General features: G+C 46.7%; 1 protein-coding gene across 1 annotated transcript in view; it reads right to left on the reverse strand.

The window, feature by feature from the left end:
* KANSL1L (KAT8 regulatory NSL complex subunit 1 like) overlaps positions 1-19,516 on the reverse strand; it is a 98,966-nt gene that overhangs the window by 55,999 nt on the left and 23,451 nt on the right. The window contains exons 2-4 of the mRNA XM_054380879.1: positions 12,172-12,313; positions 6,875-7,057; positions 1,083-1,204 (exon numbers count right to left, since the gene is read on the reverse strand). Of these exons, the coding sequence (XP_054236854.1) occupies positions 1,083-1,204; positions 6,875-7,057; positions 12,172-12,313 (447 nt within the window). The remainder of the gene's footprint in view (positions 1-1,082; positions 1,205-6,874; positions 7,058-12,171; positions 12,314-19,516) is intronic.

Genomic DNA, 19,516 nt, shown 5'->3' on the forward strand with positions numbered 1-19,516 from the left:
TGGAAAAATATGATCTCCCAATTGCTGAAAAAGTATCTGGCAAAGATAAATTGGCCTTGTGTGGAAGACTGATGTGCTTAAAATTAATGAAGCTGCCACCAACAGCTGACACTGGCCCCTGCTGAGGCACAGCTGACACTGCTTATGTGTTCTACTAATCTAATGAAGTCTACTTCATTGCTTGTCCAGAAATTATCCATGGGACAGCAATGTGCCCTGGTGGCCAAGAAGGCCAATGGGGTCTTGGGGGGCATTCAGAGGAGTGTGTCCAGCAGAGCCAGGGAGGTTCTCCTCCCCCTCTACTCTGCCCTGCTGAGACCTCACCTGGAATATTGCATCCAAGTCTGGGCTCCCCAGTTCAGGAAGGACAGGGATCTGCTGGAGAGAGTCCAAGGGAGGGCTAAGAGGATGATGGATGGACTGGAGCAGTGCCTGGGGAGGAGAGGCTGAGAGCCCTGGGGGTGTTTAGTGTGGAGAGGAGAAGACTGAGAGGGGATCTGATCAATGTCTATCAATAGCTGAGGGCTGGGGGTCAGGAAGGAAGGGACAGGGACAGGCTCTGCTCAGTTGTGCTTTGGGATAGGCCAAGGGGCAATGAATAGAAACTGCAGCACAGGAGGTTGCACCTCCACATGAGGAGGAACTTCTTGACTGTGAGGGTCCCAGAGCACTGGAACAGGCTGCCCAGAGAGGTTGTGGAGTCTCCTTGTCTGGAGCCTTTGCAGCCCTGTCTGGATGTGTTCCTGTGTGACCTGTGCTGGATTCTCTGGTCTTGCTCTGGCAGGGGGGTTGGACTCTATGGTCTTGGGAGGTCTCTTCCAAGCCCTTAAATCCTCTGATCCTGTGAAGTGAAGCTGCACTTGTGATGACAGAAGACATGAAGCCTGAAATAATCAGAAGTTGTGTTACTTACTGCATCCCTTCACGCCTTCAGATATCTTCACCCTCCCAGGACTGAGTTGCACTTACAGAGCCTGTATTCTTTAACAGTGGCTTTAAAAACAAAACCAACCCAACACACTTCAACCTTACAAGCAAGCCTTGACTCCTCCTGAAGCAAATGCTGCAGCACAGTCACCTACCTGAAGGAGATGCCATTGACCAGCTGTCTGTGCCGACAGGTCTTGGATGAAAGAGGTGAGGAAGCTGGAGCCAGGTTGAGTGGAGCAATTAGGTTGCTGATGATTTCACTCAGTTGTGCACTCTGGGGACAATAACAATTAAGAAAAGATGATCAGACTTTTATCCCCACTCAGCAGGGGGGCAGTGCAGATCTGCTGGAAGGTAGGAAAACTCTTCAGAGGGACCTGGCCAGGCTGGGTCAATGGGGCTGAGGCCAATGGGATGAGGTTTAACCAGGCCAAGTGCAAGGTGCTACACTTTGGCCACAGCAGCCCCATGCAGGCTACAGACTGGGGATGAGAGTGTGGAGAGCAGCCTGGCAGAGAGGGACCTGGCAGTGCTGGGGGACAGCAGCTGGACAGGAGCCAGCAGTGTGCCCAGGGGCATGGAAGGCCAAGGGCATTCTGGCCTGGATCAGGAGCAGTGTGGGCAGCAGGAGCAGGGATGGAATTCTGCCCTGTGCTGGGCACTGGGGAGGCCTCAACTCCAGCACTGTGTGCAGCTCTGGGACCTCACTGCAAGAGAGATCCTGAGGTGCTGGAGCAGATCCAGAGGAGAGCAACCAGACTGGGGAAGGGACTGGAGGGCAAGGCTGATGAGGAGAGGCTGAGGGAGCTGGGGGTGTTCAGCCTGGAGAAGAGGAGACTCAGGGGGGACCTTATCACTCTCTACAACCACCTGAAGGGAAGCTGTAGGCAGGTGGGGGTCAGGCTCTGCTCCCAGGCAACTTGTGACAAGAGGAGAGGGCATGGCCTGAAGCTGTGCCAGGGGAGGGTTATGTTGGATGTTAGGAAGCACTTCCTGAAGGAAAGGGCAATCAGACCCTGGGATGGACTGCCCAGGGAGGTGGTGGAGTCACCATCCCTGGAGGTGTTTAAGGCAAGGTTGGAAGTGGCACTTGGTGTCATGGTCTGGTCGGTGTGGTGGGGTTGGGTCCTAGGCTGGGCTGGATGAGCTCAGAGCTCTTGTCCAGCCTCAATCATTCTGTGAATCTGAGTGAACAGCTCAAATGTCCTGGGTTTTTCTTGTTTTCCTACTTAGCATTCCAGTCGCACACATCATGGGACAATCATATTTAGTTTCTTCTTGTGCATAATCAAGTGTGGGATGTTTTTTACTTTCACAATTATTAAGTTCATCTATATCAAACCAAAAAAAAAAGAAAAAGAACCCCAACAAAAACCCAACACAACCTGTCAAGGACTTTGTTTAGACATTTGAACAAGTAGTACACAAAACACATCAGTGATCTTAGCATTTTAACCAAAGGCTTAGGAAAAGGCAAAAGAAACCTGAGCATTTTACAGCTGCTGTTACAACAGCTGCAGCCCAGAGCCGCTGACTGCCCGTTCCACAAGCATTTGAATAGGGAAAAAACCAAAAAATCTGCTGTCTACTCATTGTGCATTTGATTCACTCCCAAGTATTTTTCTTTCTCTTTCATTGCTCACTTGGTTTGACAAAAGTGTTTTGTTACAAAAGGAAGTGTAGCTAGAGACAGAACAGCTAAAAGCTTCTAGTAGCCTCAAAAATAGCAACAAGAAGTCTCCTCCTCCCTTTGACATGCTCCCCCACAACATTCTGCTTGCCAAAGCGGAGGGATAAAGATTTGCTGGTAAGGAATTGGCTAGGTGGTGGCATCCAGAGGGTGGTGCTCAATGGCTTGAAGTCCAGATGGAGAGCAGTGACAGTGGTGTCCTTCAGGGGTCTGTACAATACAGGCAAGGGGAGGAGGGGATAGAAAGCAGCCCTGAGGAAAAGGCCTTGGGGGTGCTGGGGGATGAGAAGCTGGCCAGGAGCAGGCAGGGTGAGCTTGCAGCACAGAAGGCCAAGGGCAGCCTGGGCTGCATCCAAAGCAGCATTGCCAGCAGAGCCAGAGAGGTGATTCTGCCACTTTGCTCTGCTCTGCTGAGACCTCACCTGCAGTGCTGTGTGCAGCTCTGGAGCCCTCAGCACAGGAAGGACATGGACCTGATGGAGAGGCTCCAGAGGAGGGCCATGGAAAGTGCTCAGGGGGTTGGAGCAGCTCTGCTAGGAGGCCAGGCTGAGGGAGCTGAGGGTGTTCAGCCTGCAGAAGAGAAGGCTGCAGGGAGACCTAAGAGCAACCTGCCAGGACCTGAAGGGGGCTGCAAGAAGGCTGCAGAGAGACTGTTTGCAAAGGCCTGCAGGGACAGGAGCAGGGACAATGGCTTCAAAATAGAGCAGAGCAGATTGAGATTGGATGTGAGGAAGAAGTTGTGCACCATGAGGGTGGTGGAACACTGGAAGAGGTTGCTCAGGGAGGTGGTTGAGGCCCCATCCCTGGAGATCTTCAAGGTGAGGCTGGACAGGGCTGTGGGCAACCTGCTCTAGTTGGGGATGTCCCTGCTGACTGCAGGGAGGTCAGACTAGATGACCTTTGGAGCCTAGACCATTCTATGATTCCATGATTCTAAAACCTGGTCCTTTAGGACTGCCCCAAACAAATGCAGCTCATTTGTTCAGACTAAGAATTATTCCTTATAAAGCAATGAATTGTGGACTGGCTCCAGATAACATCTCACAATGATTTTTCTGTTTTAAATGTCAAATCTTCTGAAGGCTACTCTGACAATAAATGTAGTTTTCTTAGAGGAAACTGTGTGCTGTACCCTGAACAGAAAATAAAATAAATGGATTTGAAAAGGCATCCTTTTGCTAAAAAAAAACCCTTTTACATCATTTGGAAGATTTTCATTCAGAGCTATGATGGTTTAAAGCAAGGATTGGTGAAGGTTACTGAGTAAGCTTTCTTTACAGAATCACAGAATGGTAGGGGTTGGAAGGGTCCTCCAGAGATCATTGAGTCCAACTCCCCTGCCAGAGCAGGATCACCCAGGGCAGGTCACACAGGAACACATGCAGGGTGGGTTTGAAAGTCTGAGACTCCACAACCTCTCTGGGTTGTCTGCTCCAAGGCTTCAGCACCCTCATGGATTCACAGATTGCATTGGTTTGTAAGGGACCCTCAAAGGTCATCCTGTCCAACCCCCCTGCAGTCAGCAGGGACACCTCCAACTAGATCAGGCTGCCCAGGGACACATCAAGGCTGACCTTGAATGTCTCCAGGGATGGGGTCTCAATCACCTCCCTGGGCAGCCTGTTCCAGTATTTCACCACTCTTACAGTAAAGAACTTCCTCCTGATGTCCAACCTAAATCTGCCCTGCTCCAGTTTCAAACCATTGTCCCTTGTCCTGTCACTTCCAAGCCCTTCTAAACAGCCCCTCCCCAGCCTTCCTGCAGGTCCCCTTCAGACAGTGAAATGTAGCTTTAAGGTCTCCTAGGAGCCTTCTCTTCTCCAGGCTGAGCATCACCAATTCTTCCAGCCTGTATTCATAGCAGAGGTTCTGCAGCCCTCTGCTCATCATGGTGGGCCTCCTCTGGATCCTCTGCAGCAGATCCGTGTGTCTCTTGTGTTGAGATCCTCAGAGGTGGACCCAGCACTCCAGAAGAGGTCTCCCCATAGTAGAGCAGAGGGTCACAATCCCCTCTCTCCATCTGCTGTCCATGCTGCTGTTGATGCAGCCCAAGATATGATTTGCCTTCTGGGCTGCAAGTGCACATTGTTGGCTCATGTCCAACTTCTCATCCACCAGTAGCCCTGAGTCCTTTTCTGCAGGGCTGCTCTCCATTCCATCATCTCCCAGCCTGGACTGATATTTAGGCTTGCCCCAACCCAGGTGCAGGACCTTGCACTTTGCCTGATTGAACCTCAGGAGATTCTTCTCAGCTACCTCTCCAGCCTGCCCAGGTCTTTCTGGATGGCAACCATCCTTCAGTCTTATCAACTGTACCATTCAGATTGGTACCATCTGGAAACCTGCTGAGGGTGCACTCCATCTGTTACATTATGAGGCACTACCATGTATGCAGAAGGAGGCAGGGAACTGTTTTTAGTTTTTCTTACAACTCATGCCTTTTCTGTTGAGGTTTAAGTGATGCAGTTGGGTAAAAATTCCATGGCAGAATAAAATATTCAGAGCTGGATATTAAAGCACTGAAATAGAAACTCAATTACAAAAGGTCTGGACAAAACAAACGAGATGCCAGTGAAATATTGAGCAGATTGTTTTAAAAATCTCACCAGAATTCAATCTGTAAGGAGTGAAGCTTTTACTCAACATCAAAACACCAAAACAGTGGCAGACCTCCAGATCATGAGGGCACATGTGCATGGATTGCAAATATTGCATGGCTGTGAAAAGGGCTTGCAAAGAGCAGTAATAAAAATTGCCTGGCTCACAACCTTTCTGTTGTTTGGGATTTTTTTCCTTTTTTTTTTTTTTTTGGGTGGGTGTCCATAAGTAAAATTATTTCTTTTTAACAAAGAAATGCTTTAACATAGGACTGAGTAATTCTGTGGGAATATCTGTGGATCACAGGCTCAGAGGATGTTAGGGGTTGGAAGGGACCTCCCAAGATCATAGAGTCCAACCTCGCTGCCAGAGCAGGACCTGAGAATCCAGCACAGGTCACACAGGAACACATCCAGACAGGGCTGCAAAGGCTCCAGAGAAGGAGACTCCACAACCTCTCTGGGCAGCCTGTTCCAGTGCTCTGGGACCCTCACATTCTTTATACCTTCTAGCAAAAGAAAACCCTGCTGGAGTCTGTATCATATAGCCTGGAATTAACCTTGGAAAAGACTGCTTTGAACACCAGGAACCAAAACTCTGCTCACAGCTACCTCTACTCTATGCCTGTTAAGCACCTGGCAATCAGCAGTCTGTGGCACTCCAACAGACCAACAATTCCATTCTCTTAGAATCATAGAATCACAGAACTGTCAGGGTTGGAAGGGACCTCAAGGCTCAGCCAGTTCCATCCCCCCTGCCATGGGCAGGGACACCTCACACTACAGCAGGTTGCTCACAGCCACATCCAGCCTAGCTGCAAAAACCTCCAGGCAGGAGGCTTCCACCACCTCCCTGAGCAACCTGTGCCAGTGTCTCACCACCCTCATGGGGAACAACTTCTTCCTAACATCCAATCTGAATCTACCTACTTCTACTTTTTTTTTCCATTCCCCCCAGTCCTATCACTCCCTGACACCCTAAGAGGTCCCTCCCCAGCTTTCCTGTAGACCCCTTCAGATCCTGGTAGGCCACAAGAAGATCTCCTTGGAGCCTTCTCTTCTCAAGACTGAACAACTCCCAACTGTCTGAGTCTGTCCTCATAGCAGAGGAGCTCCAGCCCTCTGCTCATCCTCATGGCCCTTTTCTGGACATGCTCCAGTACCTCCAGATCCTTCCTGTACTAGAGTCTCCAGAACTGGATGCATTACTCCAGGTGTGGTCTCAGCAGAACGGAGCAGAGAGGAAGAATCACCTCCCTTGCCCTGTCTATGCTTCTTGGAACTCTCCTTTTTGTTCCAAGTGTAACACACCTCCATTTTCCAGCTGCACTCTTTCATCTCACAGAAGTATTTCCTGAAACAATCTGTGGCAAGCCTACCCTGAACCTAACTCTAAAGGAGAGGCAGGTTTGTGGGTAGCTATTAGAAGCTGTTCTGTGGCCGCTTGGATGGAAACCAAGGGGTGATTCAGACAGGTCAGAAATAAAAAGGTTAATTTGTAAGCCTGGCGTACAATGCAGTTATTCAAGCCCTTCAACTCATCAGCATCCACTCTGGGGACTGCAAAATATCTTCCTTTTTGGAAGGCATCTCCATGGAAGCCGTCCTGGTTCTGAAGCACACCGCCTGGCTCCGTTCAGTCGCCGCTTTACTTTACCTGTTTCTCTATGTTTCGTAAAAGCAGGGTAGGGCTGCTGGGTGACATTTCAAAGTCATCCTGTCTCTCAAGGGCAGCTTGTGAGTCCCCTGTGGCGTTTAATAAAGCTTCTTGGTCTGTCAATTGCATTTGCTTCTTCAAAATGTCTTTTGGAAATGGGAATTCTTCTACGGTCACCATCCCCTAGACAACAGCAATTGAACACAGTTGGTTGACAATGGATTAACCCTACTGAATCATTCCCAAGGGGCACTCCAACCTGGCACATCCCCCTGGAGTCCTCCCAGCAACCCTCAGAAGAACTCAAACTGGATTTTAAATACTTAAAAAAAAATATATGTATATATACACACACATATATATGTGTGTAGCTAAAATAGAGAAATACTAGGCATTTTCATTAATGAAATGTCCTCCCAGCAACCCTCTGAAGAACTCAAACTGGATTTTAAATACTAAAAATATATATGTATGTGTATATATATATATAGCTAAAATATAGAAATAATATGGATTTTCATTAATGAAATGTCCTCCCAGCAACCCTCTGAAGAACCCAAACTGGATTTTAAATATTTAAAAAAAAAATATATATGTAGCTAAAATATAGAAATAGTAGGGATTTTCAATAATGAAATGTCCTCTCAGCAACCCTCTGAAGAACTCAAAGTGGATATTAAATATTAAAAAATAAAAAAAAATATGTAGCTAAAATATAGAAATAGTAGGGATTTTCATCAATGAAAAGCTGCATCCCACAAGCTCCTCCGTTTAACGGCAATCACTCTGCTCTTACAGCACTGCTTAAATGTCTGTGCCAAAATTCAAATCAGAAATTCATACTGAAGAATTTGTCTGTTGATTGAAGAAGAGATTTTTTTTGTCTAATAATTTCCCTGTTGATTTAAGAACAGATATTTTTATGGTCTAATGATTTCCCTGTTGCTTTGAGAACAGATATTTTTATTGTTTAATAATTTGCCTGTTGACTTAAGAACAGGTTTTTTTTGTCTAATAATTTGCCCATTAAGAGATTTTTTTGTCTAATAATTTGCCTGTTGATTTAAGAAGAGGTTTTTTTTTTGTCAATTTGCCTGTTGATTTAAGAAGAGATTTTTTTGTCTAATAATTTGCCTGTTGATTTAAGAAGAGATTTTTTGTCTAATAATTTGCCTGTTGATTTAAGAAGAGATTTTTTGTCTAATAATTTGCCTGTTGATTTAAGAAGAGATTTTTTTGTCTAATAATTTCCCTGTTGATTTAAAGAGATTTTTTTCTAATAATTTCCCTGTTGATTTAAGAAGAGACTTTTTTGTCTAATAATTTCCCTGTTGATTTAAGAAGAGACTTTTTTGTCTAATAATTTCCCTGTTGATTTAAGAAGAGACTTTTTTGTCTAATAATTTCCCTGTTGATTTAAGAAGAGACTTTTTTGTCTAATAATTTCCCTGTTGATTTAAGAAGAGACTTTTTTGTCTAATAATCTGCTTGTTGATTTTAGAAGAGGTTTTTTTTGTCTAATAATCTGCTTGTGGATTTTGGAAGAGATTTTTTTGTCTAATAATTTGCCTGTTGACTTAGGAAAATATTTTTTGTCTAATTATTTGTCTGCTGATTTAAGAAGATATTTTTCTGTAAAAAACAACCATTTTTGATTTGAAGGTGGTTTTAGTCTTTATAGCTCATAAACCTTGCACTTTAAAGTGCTGTTTTTCTTATTCCTCTCCAAGTGCTAAGCAAAGCATCAAGGTGGTCATTTTTTTCTGTGTGCAATTCAAAACTAAGGCCTTTTGCAATTCAATAATTGATTTCAGGTGAGCATTTTTAGAGTTGCATAGCTACAGAGGTAACTATCCTGAATATTCTAAGCAATTCCATTGTGTTTCAAGCTAATCTGCACAGATGTGGTTATCAGATGTGGTCCTACCATCTAGAATGTCACCAATAAGATAAATACACCTTTATAGAGTAGGAAAATAGCTGAGCTTCATAAATGGAACTAGGAAAATAATATCCCTGTTGTGTTTTCCACATGACAGATGAGAGAGATAAAAGTGCCAGATGCAATCCTAGGTAACATCTCAGACGGTTTAACAACTGAAAACATTAAACAAAAAGCAAAAATACCTTCATAGCAGTCAAAAGCACCTCCTCAAATAGTCCCTAAATTTGTCACTATCTTGAGCAAATAAATGTGCTACTCAGAAAAAGGCTATGGAACCTCTGCAGGCTCTTTCCAAAGAGAAAAAGAAAGATACTTGCTTTTAAGTACTGGCTGCTACTCCAATATCAACTAGATAATGAAAGAATGGGACCATACAATTACACTGCCTCAAATTCTCTTTCTAGTGAGAGAATGTTCCACTAAAGCCAGGTAAAACTGGCATCATGAACACAAGGAATCCCTATATTGGTGCCTTAAGCAAGACACACCACATGGCTTAAGGAAAATTAAAGATCCTGTAGGTTTCCTCACTCCAGCCTCAGCAGCAGCTTGCCCTAAAACATGAAAGCAAGCCTCAAAGAGACTTCAAAGGCTAGAGGAAAAGAAAAGGTGGAATTGTCCTGTTCTCATTGTGTCTCTAACTTATTCCCTTGTTTGAGTTACAAATTCAAAGCTAAGAACAAAGATATACTCTAGAAACCAATGTAGGTGCTTGAAAACTTGGCTTTAGTGCCCAAAAGGGACACACAGATGCTGGAAAAAAATTTTCCGCACTCCAAATCCAGGTAGAAGTCATCTGTGCTTTTCCATTCACAGCAGGTGGAAACACATCCAGACACTACTGTACAGATACAGACAGTATCTGCCATCTGTAGACCAACAGCAGTTAAAAATTCATGGCAAAAAAAGCCGGGGAGGGACTTTTTACCAGGGCTTACAGTGATAGGATGAGGGAGAATGGCTTTGAGGTTGAGGAGGGTAGATTTAGGTTGCACATTAGGGAGAAATTCTTTACAGTGAGGGTTGTAAAACACTGGAACAGGTTGTCCAGGGAAGTCATGGATGTCCCCTCTCTGGAGGTATTCAAGGCTAGGTTGGATAGAGCCTTGAGCAGCCTGGGCTAGGGGAAGGAGTCATTGCCCATGGCAGGAGATTGGAACTTGATGATCTTTAAGGTCCCTTCCAACCCAAACCATTCTATGAACCTAAGAAATTCAAGCATAGACCTAATTTTTGTGAGTGACAAGAGAAGGACAAGCTATCTCAGCAGCTTGACACACTATACAATCTTTAGGTCTTTTTAGTGAAATGATCATAGGTCATGACCACAAAGAGAGCAAAAATACCCCAAACTACTCACAAAAGTCTAAACTACAAATTATAAGGCTAGAGAAATAGGAAGACATGCAGAAGTAGTGGTGGAAAGCAGGAAACACCTCCCTGCCTCCACCGGAATTTTACTTTTTTCAGCTGCAGAATCCTATTGACCAAGCTTAGAAGGGGGAAAGCAGAAAAGAAAGGTGAAAATGGACAGACTGCCTAAAAAAGGAGAGATGGAACTGACACAGAAGAAAGAGGAAGAGTATGGGTGACAGCCTGCAGGTTTTGGCAATGAACTCTCTCCTCCTCCCCCTTCAGCTTTAAAGGGAATTAGTTTGTTTTGCAGGTATACATTTTTAAAAGTGAAAGCACTCATGGATCTAGAGCTGCTGCTTCTGCGTGCAGAGATGGAGAAGACACAATGCAGCAGGCCAGAAGACTGCCCACAAGCGAACCATCTCCTTCCTCCTGCGTATATGATGCTAGAGGAGTGGTGTTTTGCATGAAATCATTGTTCACTGGCTATGAGTCACTTCTTTTTTTTTTCCCCACTCCAAACACACATACCCCACTCTGAGGACCTTTAAAGACAGCATGTAGATTCTAACCATATTGTGTAACTGCTTTGTAGCCACTAAGTGAAAACAAAGAGCTCTTCTATCAGCCCCACCCCCGTGCCCTTCTGTAGCTGCTGCCCTGGGATGCTTACAGATGCTTCCAGCAAACAAGCCCAGCTGAAGCGAGCACACTGCTACCTTCACTGTGCGACAGGGTGCCAAGCACTCCACACCACAGCTGGCAAAAGGGGCATGAGGTCTGCAAAAAGGAATGTCACTACAGATCTCCAACAGGAAGATGACCAGGCTTCCAGCCAGCATACCACCTAATGTGAAGAAAATGCATGACTAAAACAATGTTCTCTCTCTCGGTTCTCATTGATTTATCTCATCAGACCCTACGCCACCCTAAAGGCTGAAGGCTGCTGGGTGTAACAGTGTGAAGGTAGCTGGTGTTTAGGACATCACCAAAATACAGGCATTCTCACCATCTCCTTTCCCTTCTGTGGGTGCAGAGGCAAGCCTGACCCTCAGATAAAGGCTCTTCCATTATTTTGTAGAGAAAAACCTGACCAGGGAAAAGTTGTGAGCAGGAGGGAGGTTGGATATGGAAAGAAGGGCTCTGAGGGCAAAAGGAGAAGAGGGAAGATTTTTTTCTTAAGGCTATCACAAAGAAATGCTCTCTGGGGTGATTTCCTTTTCCCTTTAAACCCCCTCTACATCTTGCCTTCAGCTAAAAAAAGTCTGAAGCATCTTCTGGCTCTTCTTCATCTGTGCTTATCTGCCCCCAGCATAAATCAGACAACCTGCATGAGGGTCAGGGTGCCCTCCTCTAAAACCTCCCACTATCACTCCACCAGAATTATCACAGGTTTTGGCTTCTTGCATATGAGAACGACCTGGGGAAGCCATTAAACTGATAGCTAGATTATTAATGTTTTAGGAATGTGACTTTCCCACTGTCTAGCCAGTTTGACTTACAAAAATCAGTATATGAGTTACACAGATTGGAATTTTTAGCAATAATTAATCCTTGACCTGTTCAAAGTGCCGTGCAAACATTAACCAGCTAATCCTCAGAATCAACACAGGCTGTAAATAACAAAAAGCAGCCCACCCTGAAATCCCACCACACAAAACCCACGAATTTCCAACCACCTCAACCCCAAGCTAAACTTGCCTCTTCTGCAGAGGGAGCAACTGGTGTGATAAATGCAGTAGCTTGTGCTGGGCCTTTGAAAGTCACTAACAAAGTCACTAACTAACACAGCTAGGAGTGTAAGAGCTCCCAGACCTGTACTGCTGCCTCAAGGGCACAATATTTTTTAGCTCCTGATGTCTTTCTGGTTGACGGCCTGTGCAGGTACAAGAACTCTGGGGCAAAACAAACAGCAAACAAGCACACAAACAAATCCCCCAGGAAACACTGTCAGAAGAGTATTTGAAAAGCCCAGTGGTGAGCTTACAGACAATACCTTGGTGGCACGTATCTGCCTGTGAAGGTCAGTTAGTTGTTGGATTTTGTATTCTAGTTCTGAAATCTGGGCCTGAAGCCATGTCCAACGGCTGCCAATTCTAGCTCTGTCTGCAAGCCACTTCCATTCAGAAGTATAGCTGCTGTGAAGACAAAATGCTGGTTAGTCCAGAAATAAAGACAGCCACATGTGCACAAGAACATTTCTGACAGCTGTTCTGCTTCCTGCTGCAAACATCTCAGTTGTTATCAGAAGATACCTGATTCTGCCCCCCACCCCAGTTTCACATCAGCTTATTTCTCTAAGCGCAGAACTTGCCCAAATCAGTATGATCTGCGGTCACTGGCTATGCCCAGGCTGAGTTCGTTTTTCTCTTCTGTGTTATAAACCCCAGAGCTGGAGAAACTATCAAACTGTATCAGGTGATGCAGATCACAGATTTAGCAAGAATTCCACCAACACCACCAGTATGAATCTGGGTTCTTGCACCATACTTCCTGCCACAAGCTTCCAGGAAGATTGTTTGCTAACAACTGGAATCTAAAAATCAGCAATGACCAGCCAGATGTCGAGTCACTGCCCAAAAATCCAGCTCAGTAGTTCAGAATTCTTTTGAGTGATTTTATAAATACAGTTGTGTCAGCAGTGAGGTCACTCTTACTGCTGTTTACAAGTAGGGGTATTTGTAACACAAGAAATATGCCTCCTGGTATTTGATATTGTGGATAGTTTAACTTTATTATATTAAATACAAAACTGGTGTCATCAAACTTCACTCAGCCTGCTTAGTAAACAAATGCATGTCATAACTGCACCACTCCACTAATAATCTGAATATCCAGCAAGCTCAAGCAACAGTGACACTGTCCCACACCACATCCTGGTCTCCAGGCTGCTGCAGTCTGGGTTTGATGTTTGGACCACTCAGTGGATACAGAACTGGCTTGATGGCTGCACCCAAAGAGTGGCTGTCAATGGTCCATGGCCAAGTGGAGGCCAGGGACAAGTGGAGTCCCTCAGGGGTCAGTACTGGGACCAGGCTTGTTCAATATCTTTGTGGGTGACATGGAGAGTGGCACTGAGGCAGCCTCAGCACCAAGCTGTGTGGTGCAGCTGACAGCTGGAGTGAAGGGATCCATCCAGAGGGACCTGGACAGGCTGCAGAGCTGGACCCAAGCCAAGCTCATGAGGTTCAACAAGACCAAGTGCAATCTCCTGCACCTGGGTCAGGGCAATCCCAGGCACCAATATAGGCTGGGCAGGGACTGGCTGGAGAGCAGCCCTGAAGAAAAGGCCTTGGGGGTGCTGGGGGAGGAGAAGCTCAACAGGAGCCAGCAGTGAGCACTTGCAGCCCAGAGAGTCAAGCAGAGCCTGGGCTGCAGCAAGAGAAGTGTGGCCAGCAGGGCCAGGGAGGGGATTCTCCCCCTCTGCTCCACTCTGCTCAGACCACACCTGGAGCTCTGGGTCCAGTTCTGGAGCCTCTGTTCCAAGAAGGATCTGGAGGTGCTGAAAGGTGTCCAGAGAAGGGCCATGAGGATGAGCAGAGGGCTGGAGCTGCTCTGCTCTGGAGACAGCCTGAGAGAGTTGGGGTTGTGCAGTCTGGAGAGGAGAAGGCTCTGAGGAGACCTTCTTGTGGCCTTCCAGGATCGGAAGGGGGCTCCAAGAAAGCTGGGGGAGGGACTTTTGACGGTGTCAGGGAGTGATAGGACTGGGGGGAATGGAGCAAAACTAGAAATGGGGAGATTCAGATTGGATGTTAGGAAGAAGTTCTTCAGCATGAGGTGATGTGGTGAGAGACTAGCAGAGGTTGCCCAGGGAGGTGGTGGAAGCCTCATGCCTGGAGGTTTTTGCAGCCAGGCTGGATGTGGCTGTGAGCAACCTGCTGGAGTGTGAGGTGTCCCTGCCCATGGCAGGGGGGATGGAACTGGATGATCCTTGAAGTCCCTTCCAACCCTGACAATTCTGTGATTCTAACAGAAACGACACAATTAATTATTTTAGTACGCAACCTCCACTAGTACCCTTCCATGAACTGAACTTATTTGTTGAAGAGAATGACTGATACTTTCTTCCCCATAAAGTTGTCAAGTAATTCGCTACAGTTAACTTAAAAACAACAAAAAACCAACCCCAAACTTCTTCTGGAAGAGAAGTGCTTTCACTAAAGTTATTGGGATAGCTACTTCCTGGAGAAGAGAAGGCTCCAGGGAGACCTAAGAGTGACTTTCCAGTATCTGAAGTGGGCCTACAGGAAGGATGGAGAAGAACTGTTTAGAAAGGCTTGTAGTGATAGGAGGAGGGGCAATGGCTTCAAACTAGGGAAGAGCAGATTGAGATTGGATGTGAGGAAGAAGTTGTGCAGCATGAGGGTGGTGGAACACTGGAAGAGGTTGCCCAGGGAGGTGATTGAGGCTCCATGCCTGAAGATATTGAAGGTGAGGCTGGACAGGGCTCTGGGTACCTGATCTAGTTGGGGATGTCCCTGCTGACTGCAGAGGGGCTTGGACTGGATGAGCTTTGGTGGTCCCTTCCAACCCAGACCACTCTATGATAAACCTTGGCTAACACTGTATGTAACTTTTGCACAGAGGGGATATGTGATCTCCTGTTCCCCAGGAAACGAAGAGTACTCAAGTACTAAAGAGGAATTTGCTTCCAAACTGAGCTGGTCTGGCAAAGTTAACATTGGGGGAGAATTTTCAACCCACCTCAAGCAGATGCCACATGGCAAACTGGCACATGAACATCCTACAAGTGCAACTGTTTCATACAGGATTTTGTGTCAGCTCCCTCAGCACTGATAGAAAGGCAATAAAGACATCACCCTGCAGAAGATGCTAGGCATGAGTAGAGAATCACCTGAGAGTCCTAATGTTTTCAGGGCAAAGCTTCCAAAACATAATGTAGCTCAAAATCTCACAAAGTTCAATCTATTTTAGCTATCATTACTGGGAAGAATCAACAAAGTTCTCAGTTTCCAGCATGTTCCCTCTAAAATAAGTAATTTCCCTCTTTGAAAACATGAATTACCTGCCTACATAATTTCAACATTGTCCTACACAGAAAAAAAGATGAAGATATAAAATTAGAGAGGAGATTGAAAAGTCCTGTTTAAATCCAGATTCTGTGTGGAAGGAAGTCAAGTGGAATAGCATCAAAAAGAAACTCAGAGAACTCTGTAAATATATGCTGGGATAAATTGCTTACATTTTATATAGCTGTTAGTGATTTTGCCCCAGGATCACAGGATCAGAGGATGTTAGGAGTTGGAAAGGACCTCTGGAGATCTCCCAGTCCAACCCCCCTGCCAGAGCAGGAGCAGAGAATCCAGCACAGGTCACACAGAAACACATCCAGACAGAGCTGCAAAGGCTCCAGAGAAGGAGACTCCACAACCTCTCTGGGCAGCCTGCTCCAGTGCTCTGTCACCCTCACAGTCAAGAAGTTCCTCCTCATGTTGAGGTGCAACCTCCTGTGCTGGAGTTTCCATCCATTGCCCCTTGGCCTATCCCAGGGCACAAGTGAGCAGAGCCTGTCCCTGTCCCTTCCTTCCTGACCCCCAGCCCTCAGCTATTGATAGACATTGATCAGATCCCCTCTCAGTCTTCTCCTCTCCACACCAAACACCCCCAGGGCTCTCAGCCTCTCCTCCCCAGGCAGTGCTCCAGTCCCTTCAGCATCCTTGCAGCCCTCCCTTGGACTCTCTCCAGCAGATCCCTGTACCCAGAACTGGATGCAATATCCCAGGTGAGGTCTCACTAGGGCAGAGTAGAGGGAGAGAAGAACCTTCCTGGCTCTGCTGGACACACTCCTCTGAATGCATCCCAGGATAGCACAGGAAAAAAGGCCTATGAAGTCATCTTGTGAATATCCATTTTTCTGACAACCCCTTTGTATTTTTTTGTTGTTGTTTCCCCATTATCAATAGCACAGAGTAAACAGCCCTGGTTACTTGCCAAGAGCTTCTCTGGGCCTGACAGCTTTTGCATGTTTGTGCTCCCAGAAGCCTGTGAGGAAAGTAGGGGATCCACACTGCTAGCTGGCCCAAGTCAGAGTTCCATTAAATCATGTGTTTGCACAAGTGTGGTGGCTGTAATGGTCAGGATTTGTCTCAGGACCCTGGGGTGGCAAAAAGCTAGTCCTAAGCAAGAGCTGGTTGACCAGGCTGCAACAAATCCTTTAGTTCATAACAAAAACCCCCAAACAACAAAACCCCACTTGAAGAGGAAAAAAGAGGATAGCTGAGAAAATCCCAGCAGGAGTGGTGAGGTGCTTGTTTGTATCCCTTTCACAGAAGACAAATGAACAATCAACCAACAGAACCTCACAAACCAGGACTTTGTAACAAAAAAGTCCAGGTGAAAGAAAGTAAATCCCACTACCAGAATTATCTCTCAAGCTAGAGACAAGAGGGATGTATCTCCCCCTTCTCTGGGGGAGAAAGGTGAGCTGTCCTCACAAGAGACCCAGAAACAGTGGGGAGCCAAGGAGAAAAAGTGCACACAGAGAGCAGAGGTGGGAAACAAGGAGCAGAATGGAAAGGGCTGGAGGTGTTGTTCTGTCACATACTCCTTGTGAAATCAGCAAGAAGGAGAATCCATAATCAATACCAAACCACAGCAGGTACCAGAAGAATGGTCAAATACTGTAACCTTAGGATAAACAAATCATATTCCCTGAGTATTACTGTCTGACACAGAAACCCCCATCCAACTCCTTTGCAGAGCTACACCCCAGGTTATTGTTCCAAAATGTGTCTGCAGGCTTTTCTTCTTAAACCCAGTCCTGGATTAATTGTGGTCACCAATTCATTATATACATTTCTTAAGCCTTTAAATTGGACTATGTAATTAAACTAATTACACTGGAAGAATGATGTCCTCAGGCTCCTCTGTAAGGAAGAATTTCCACCAAACTAAGCACAAACCATTTTAAGCTTAGCCCAAAGGAAGCAATTTTAGTTCCTCCCTTCTGTCAGCCCAGGCTGCCCCATGCCTGCACCTGCAGAGGCACTTGGGCAGCTACTCAAAGCATGGGCAAGGGAGTTGCTCAGGGTTAATCTGAACTTCAGAGGCAGGGTGAAGGAAGCAGGTTTAAGCAGAGATCCCTCTCCCTTTTGATGCCTTGCAGACAGACTTTTGCACTGCCATAAGGGAAGGGTCAGGAAGTTCAGGGCAAGACAAGCGAGCATAAGCTCACATTTCACAGACTCACAGAACCATTCAGGTTGGAAAAGTCCCTCAGGAGCACCAAGTCCAACCCACAACCCTACTCTGCAAGGCTCACCTCTAAACCACAGCCCCAAGCACCACAGCCAAACCACCTTCAAACACAGCCAGGCTTGGGGACTCCACCACCTCCCTGCCCAGCACATCCCAAGGCCTGACCACTCTGGATGGGGAAAAATTCTTCCAGTCTGAACCTACCCAGACATAGCTTGAGGCTGTTCCCTCTTCTCCTCCGGCTAATGAGCTGTGAGAAGAGAGCAGCACAACTTCTGCACAACCTCCTTTCAGGGAGCTGCAGAGAGCCAGGAGGTCTCCCCTCAGCCTCCTCTGCTTCACACTAACCATCCCCAGCTCCTTCACTTGCTCTTCATCACATTTCTTCTCCAGGCCCTTCCCAGCTTCCTTGCCCTCCTCTGCACTCCCTCCAGCACCTCCACATCTCTCTTGGATTCAGGTGCCCCAAACTGGACACAACACTCCAGGTGTGGCCTCCCCAGAGCTGAGTCCCAGGGGACAATCCCCTCCTGCTCCTGCTGGACACAGCATTTCTAATCCCAGCCAGGATGCCTTTGGCTTTCTTGGCCACCTGGGCACACTGCTGGCTCCTCTTCAACTGCTTGGCCATCAGCACCCCCAGCTCCCTTTCTGCCAGCAGCTTTCCAGCCACACTGCCCCAAGGATAGCAGGTAAAATCACTGTCAAATTCTGTTCCAATCTCTGTCACTCATATTTGTTTCATCTTGCATGTTTTATTTACCATCTTTGCCTCTAGGTCTGTTTCCCTATACATTATTTCATAAACCTTGAAGATAACATTGCCATGAGCTATCCTCACACTTCTGAAGCGAGCTGTTTGCATGCAAAGCTGTATGGTCACTCAGCTGACCTACCATTGCAATTAAAAAAATAACCAAATACACTCCCAAATCTGCAAACCTGTCCCTGGGATGCTAGAGAGTACAGCACAACTCTCAGATAAGAAAGCTGTTCAAAGGCGCTATTCAGTAATTCTGAAAATCCAGAAAAGGAAAAACCCAGCACGGTTACAGCAATAACCAGGCCTGGTACTGAAGGAGGAGGTCAGAGCAGGCTGCTGCACTGCTTCTCTGTTGAGAATGAGGCAAAAGAAAATAAAGTTTCTGTCTGCCCCATGTCCTGTGTGCTCCTTTTGCAAAGCATCTTCCCTTGGTTTCTGAGCTTTTGACTCCAACCCCATCCATCCTCAGTGGGAATTTCAGATTCACTCTTGTGCTGGCAACTCAGTCTAAGACAACATTTCCAATGCTCAGGCCTGGAGAAAAGTATTAAACTTGCACAGAAACTTACTGCTCTTGTGATGACTCTAAATGGGCAGATCATCTCCTGCCTTCAGAGAATCATAGAATGGTCTGGGCTGGAAGGGACCTCCAAAGCTCATCCAGTCCAACCCCTCTGCACTCAGCAGGGACATCCCCAACTAGAGCAGGTTGCCCACAGCCCTGTCCAGCCTCACCTTCAATATCTCCAGGCATGGAGCCTCAACCACCTCCCTGGGCAACCTCTTCCAGTGTTCCACCACCCTCATGCTGCACAACTTCTTCTTCACATCCAATCTCAGTCTGCTCTGCTCTACTTTGAAGCCATTGTCCCTGCTCCTGTCCCTGCAGCCCTTTGCAAACAGTCTCTCTGCAGCCTTCTTGCAGCCCTCTTCAGGTCCTGGCAGGTTGCTCTTAGGTCTCCCTGCAGCCTTCTCTTCTCCAGGCTGAACACCCCCAGTTCCCTCAGCCTGGCCTCCTAGCAGAGCTGCTCCAAACCCCTGAGCATTTCCTGGCCTCCTCTGGACCCTCTCCATCAGGTCCATGTCCTTCCTGTGCTGAGGGCTCCAGAGCTGCACACAGCACTGCAGGTGAGGTCTCAGCAGAGCAGAGGGGCAGAATCACCTCTCTCCATCTATGGCCATTCTGCTTTGGATGCAGCCCAGGCTGCCCTTGGCCTTCTGTGCTGCAAGCTCACCCTGCCTGCTCCTGGCCAGCTTCTCATCCCCCAGCACCCCCAAGGCCTTTTCTCCAGGTATGGTGAACACAGAAAAGGGCATTTCAGAGCATGCATCCCTGTGCCTAAGGCAAGATTCTCTACCA

This window comes from Indicator indicator, chromosome 5 (genome assembly GCF_027791375.1).
Source record: "Indicator indicator isolate 239-I01 chromosome 5, UM_Iind_1.1, whole genome shotgun sequence".
NCBI lineage: Eukaryota > Metazoa > Chordata > Aves > Piciformes > Indicatoridae > Indicator > Indicator indicator.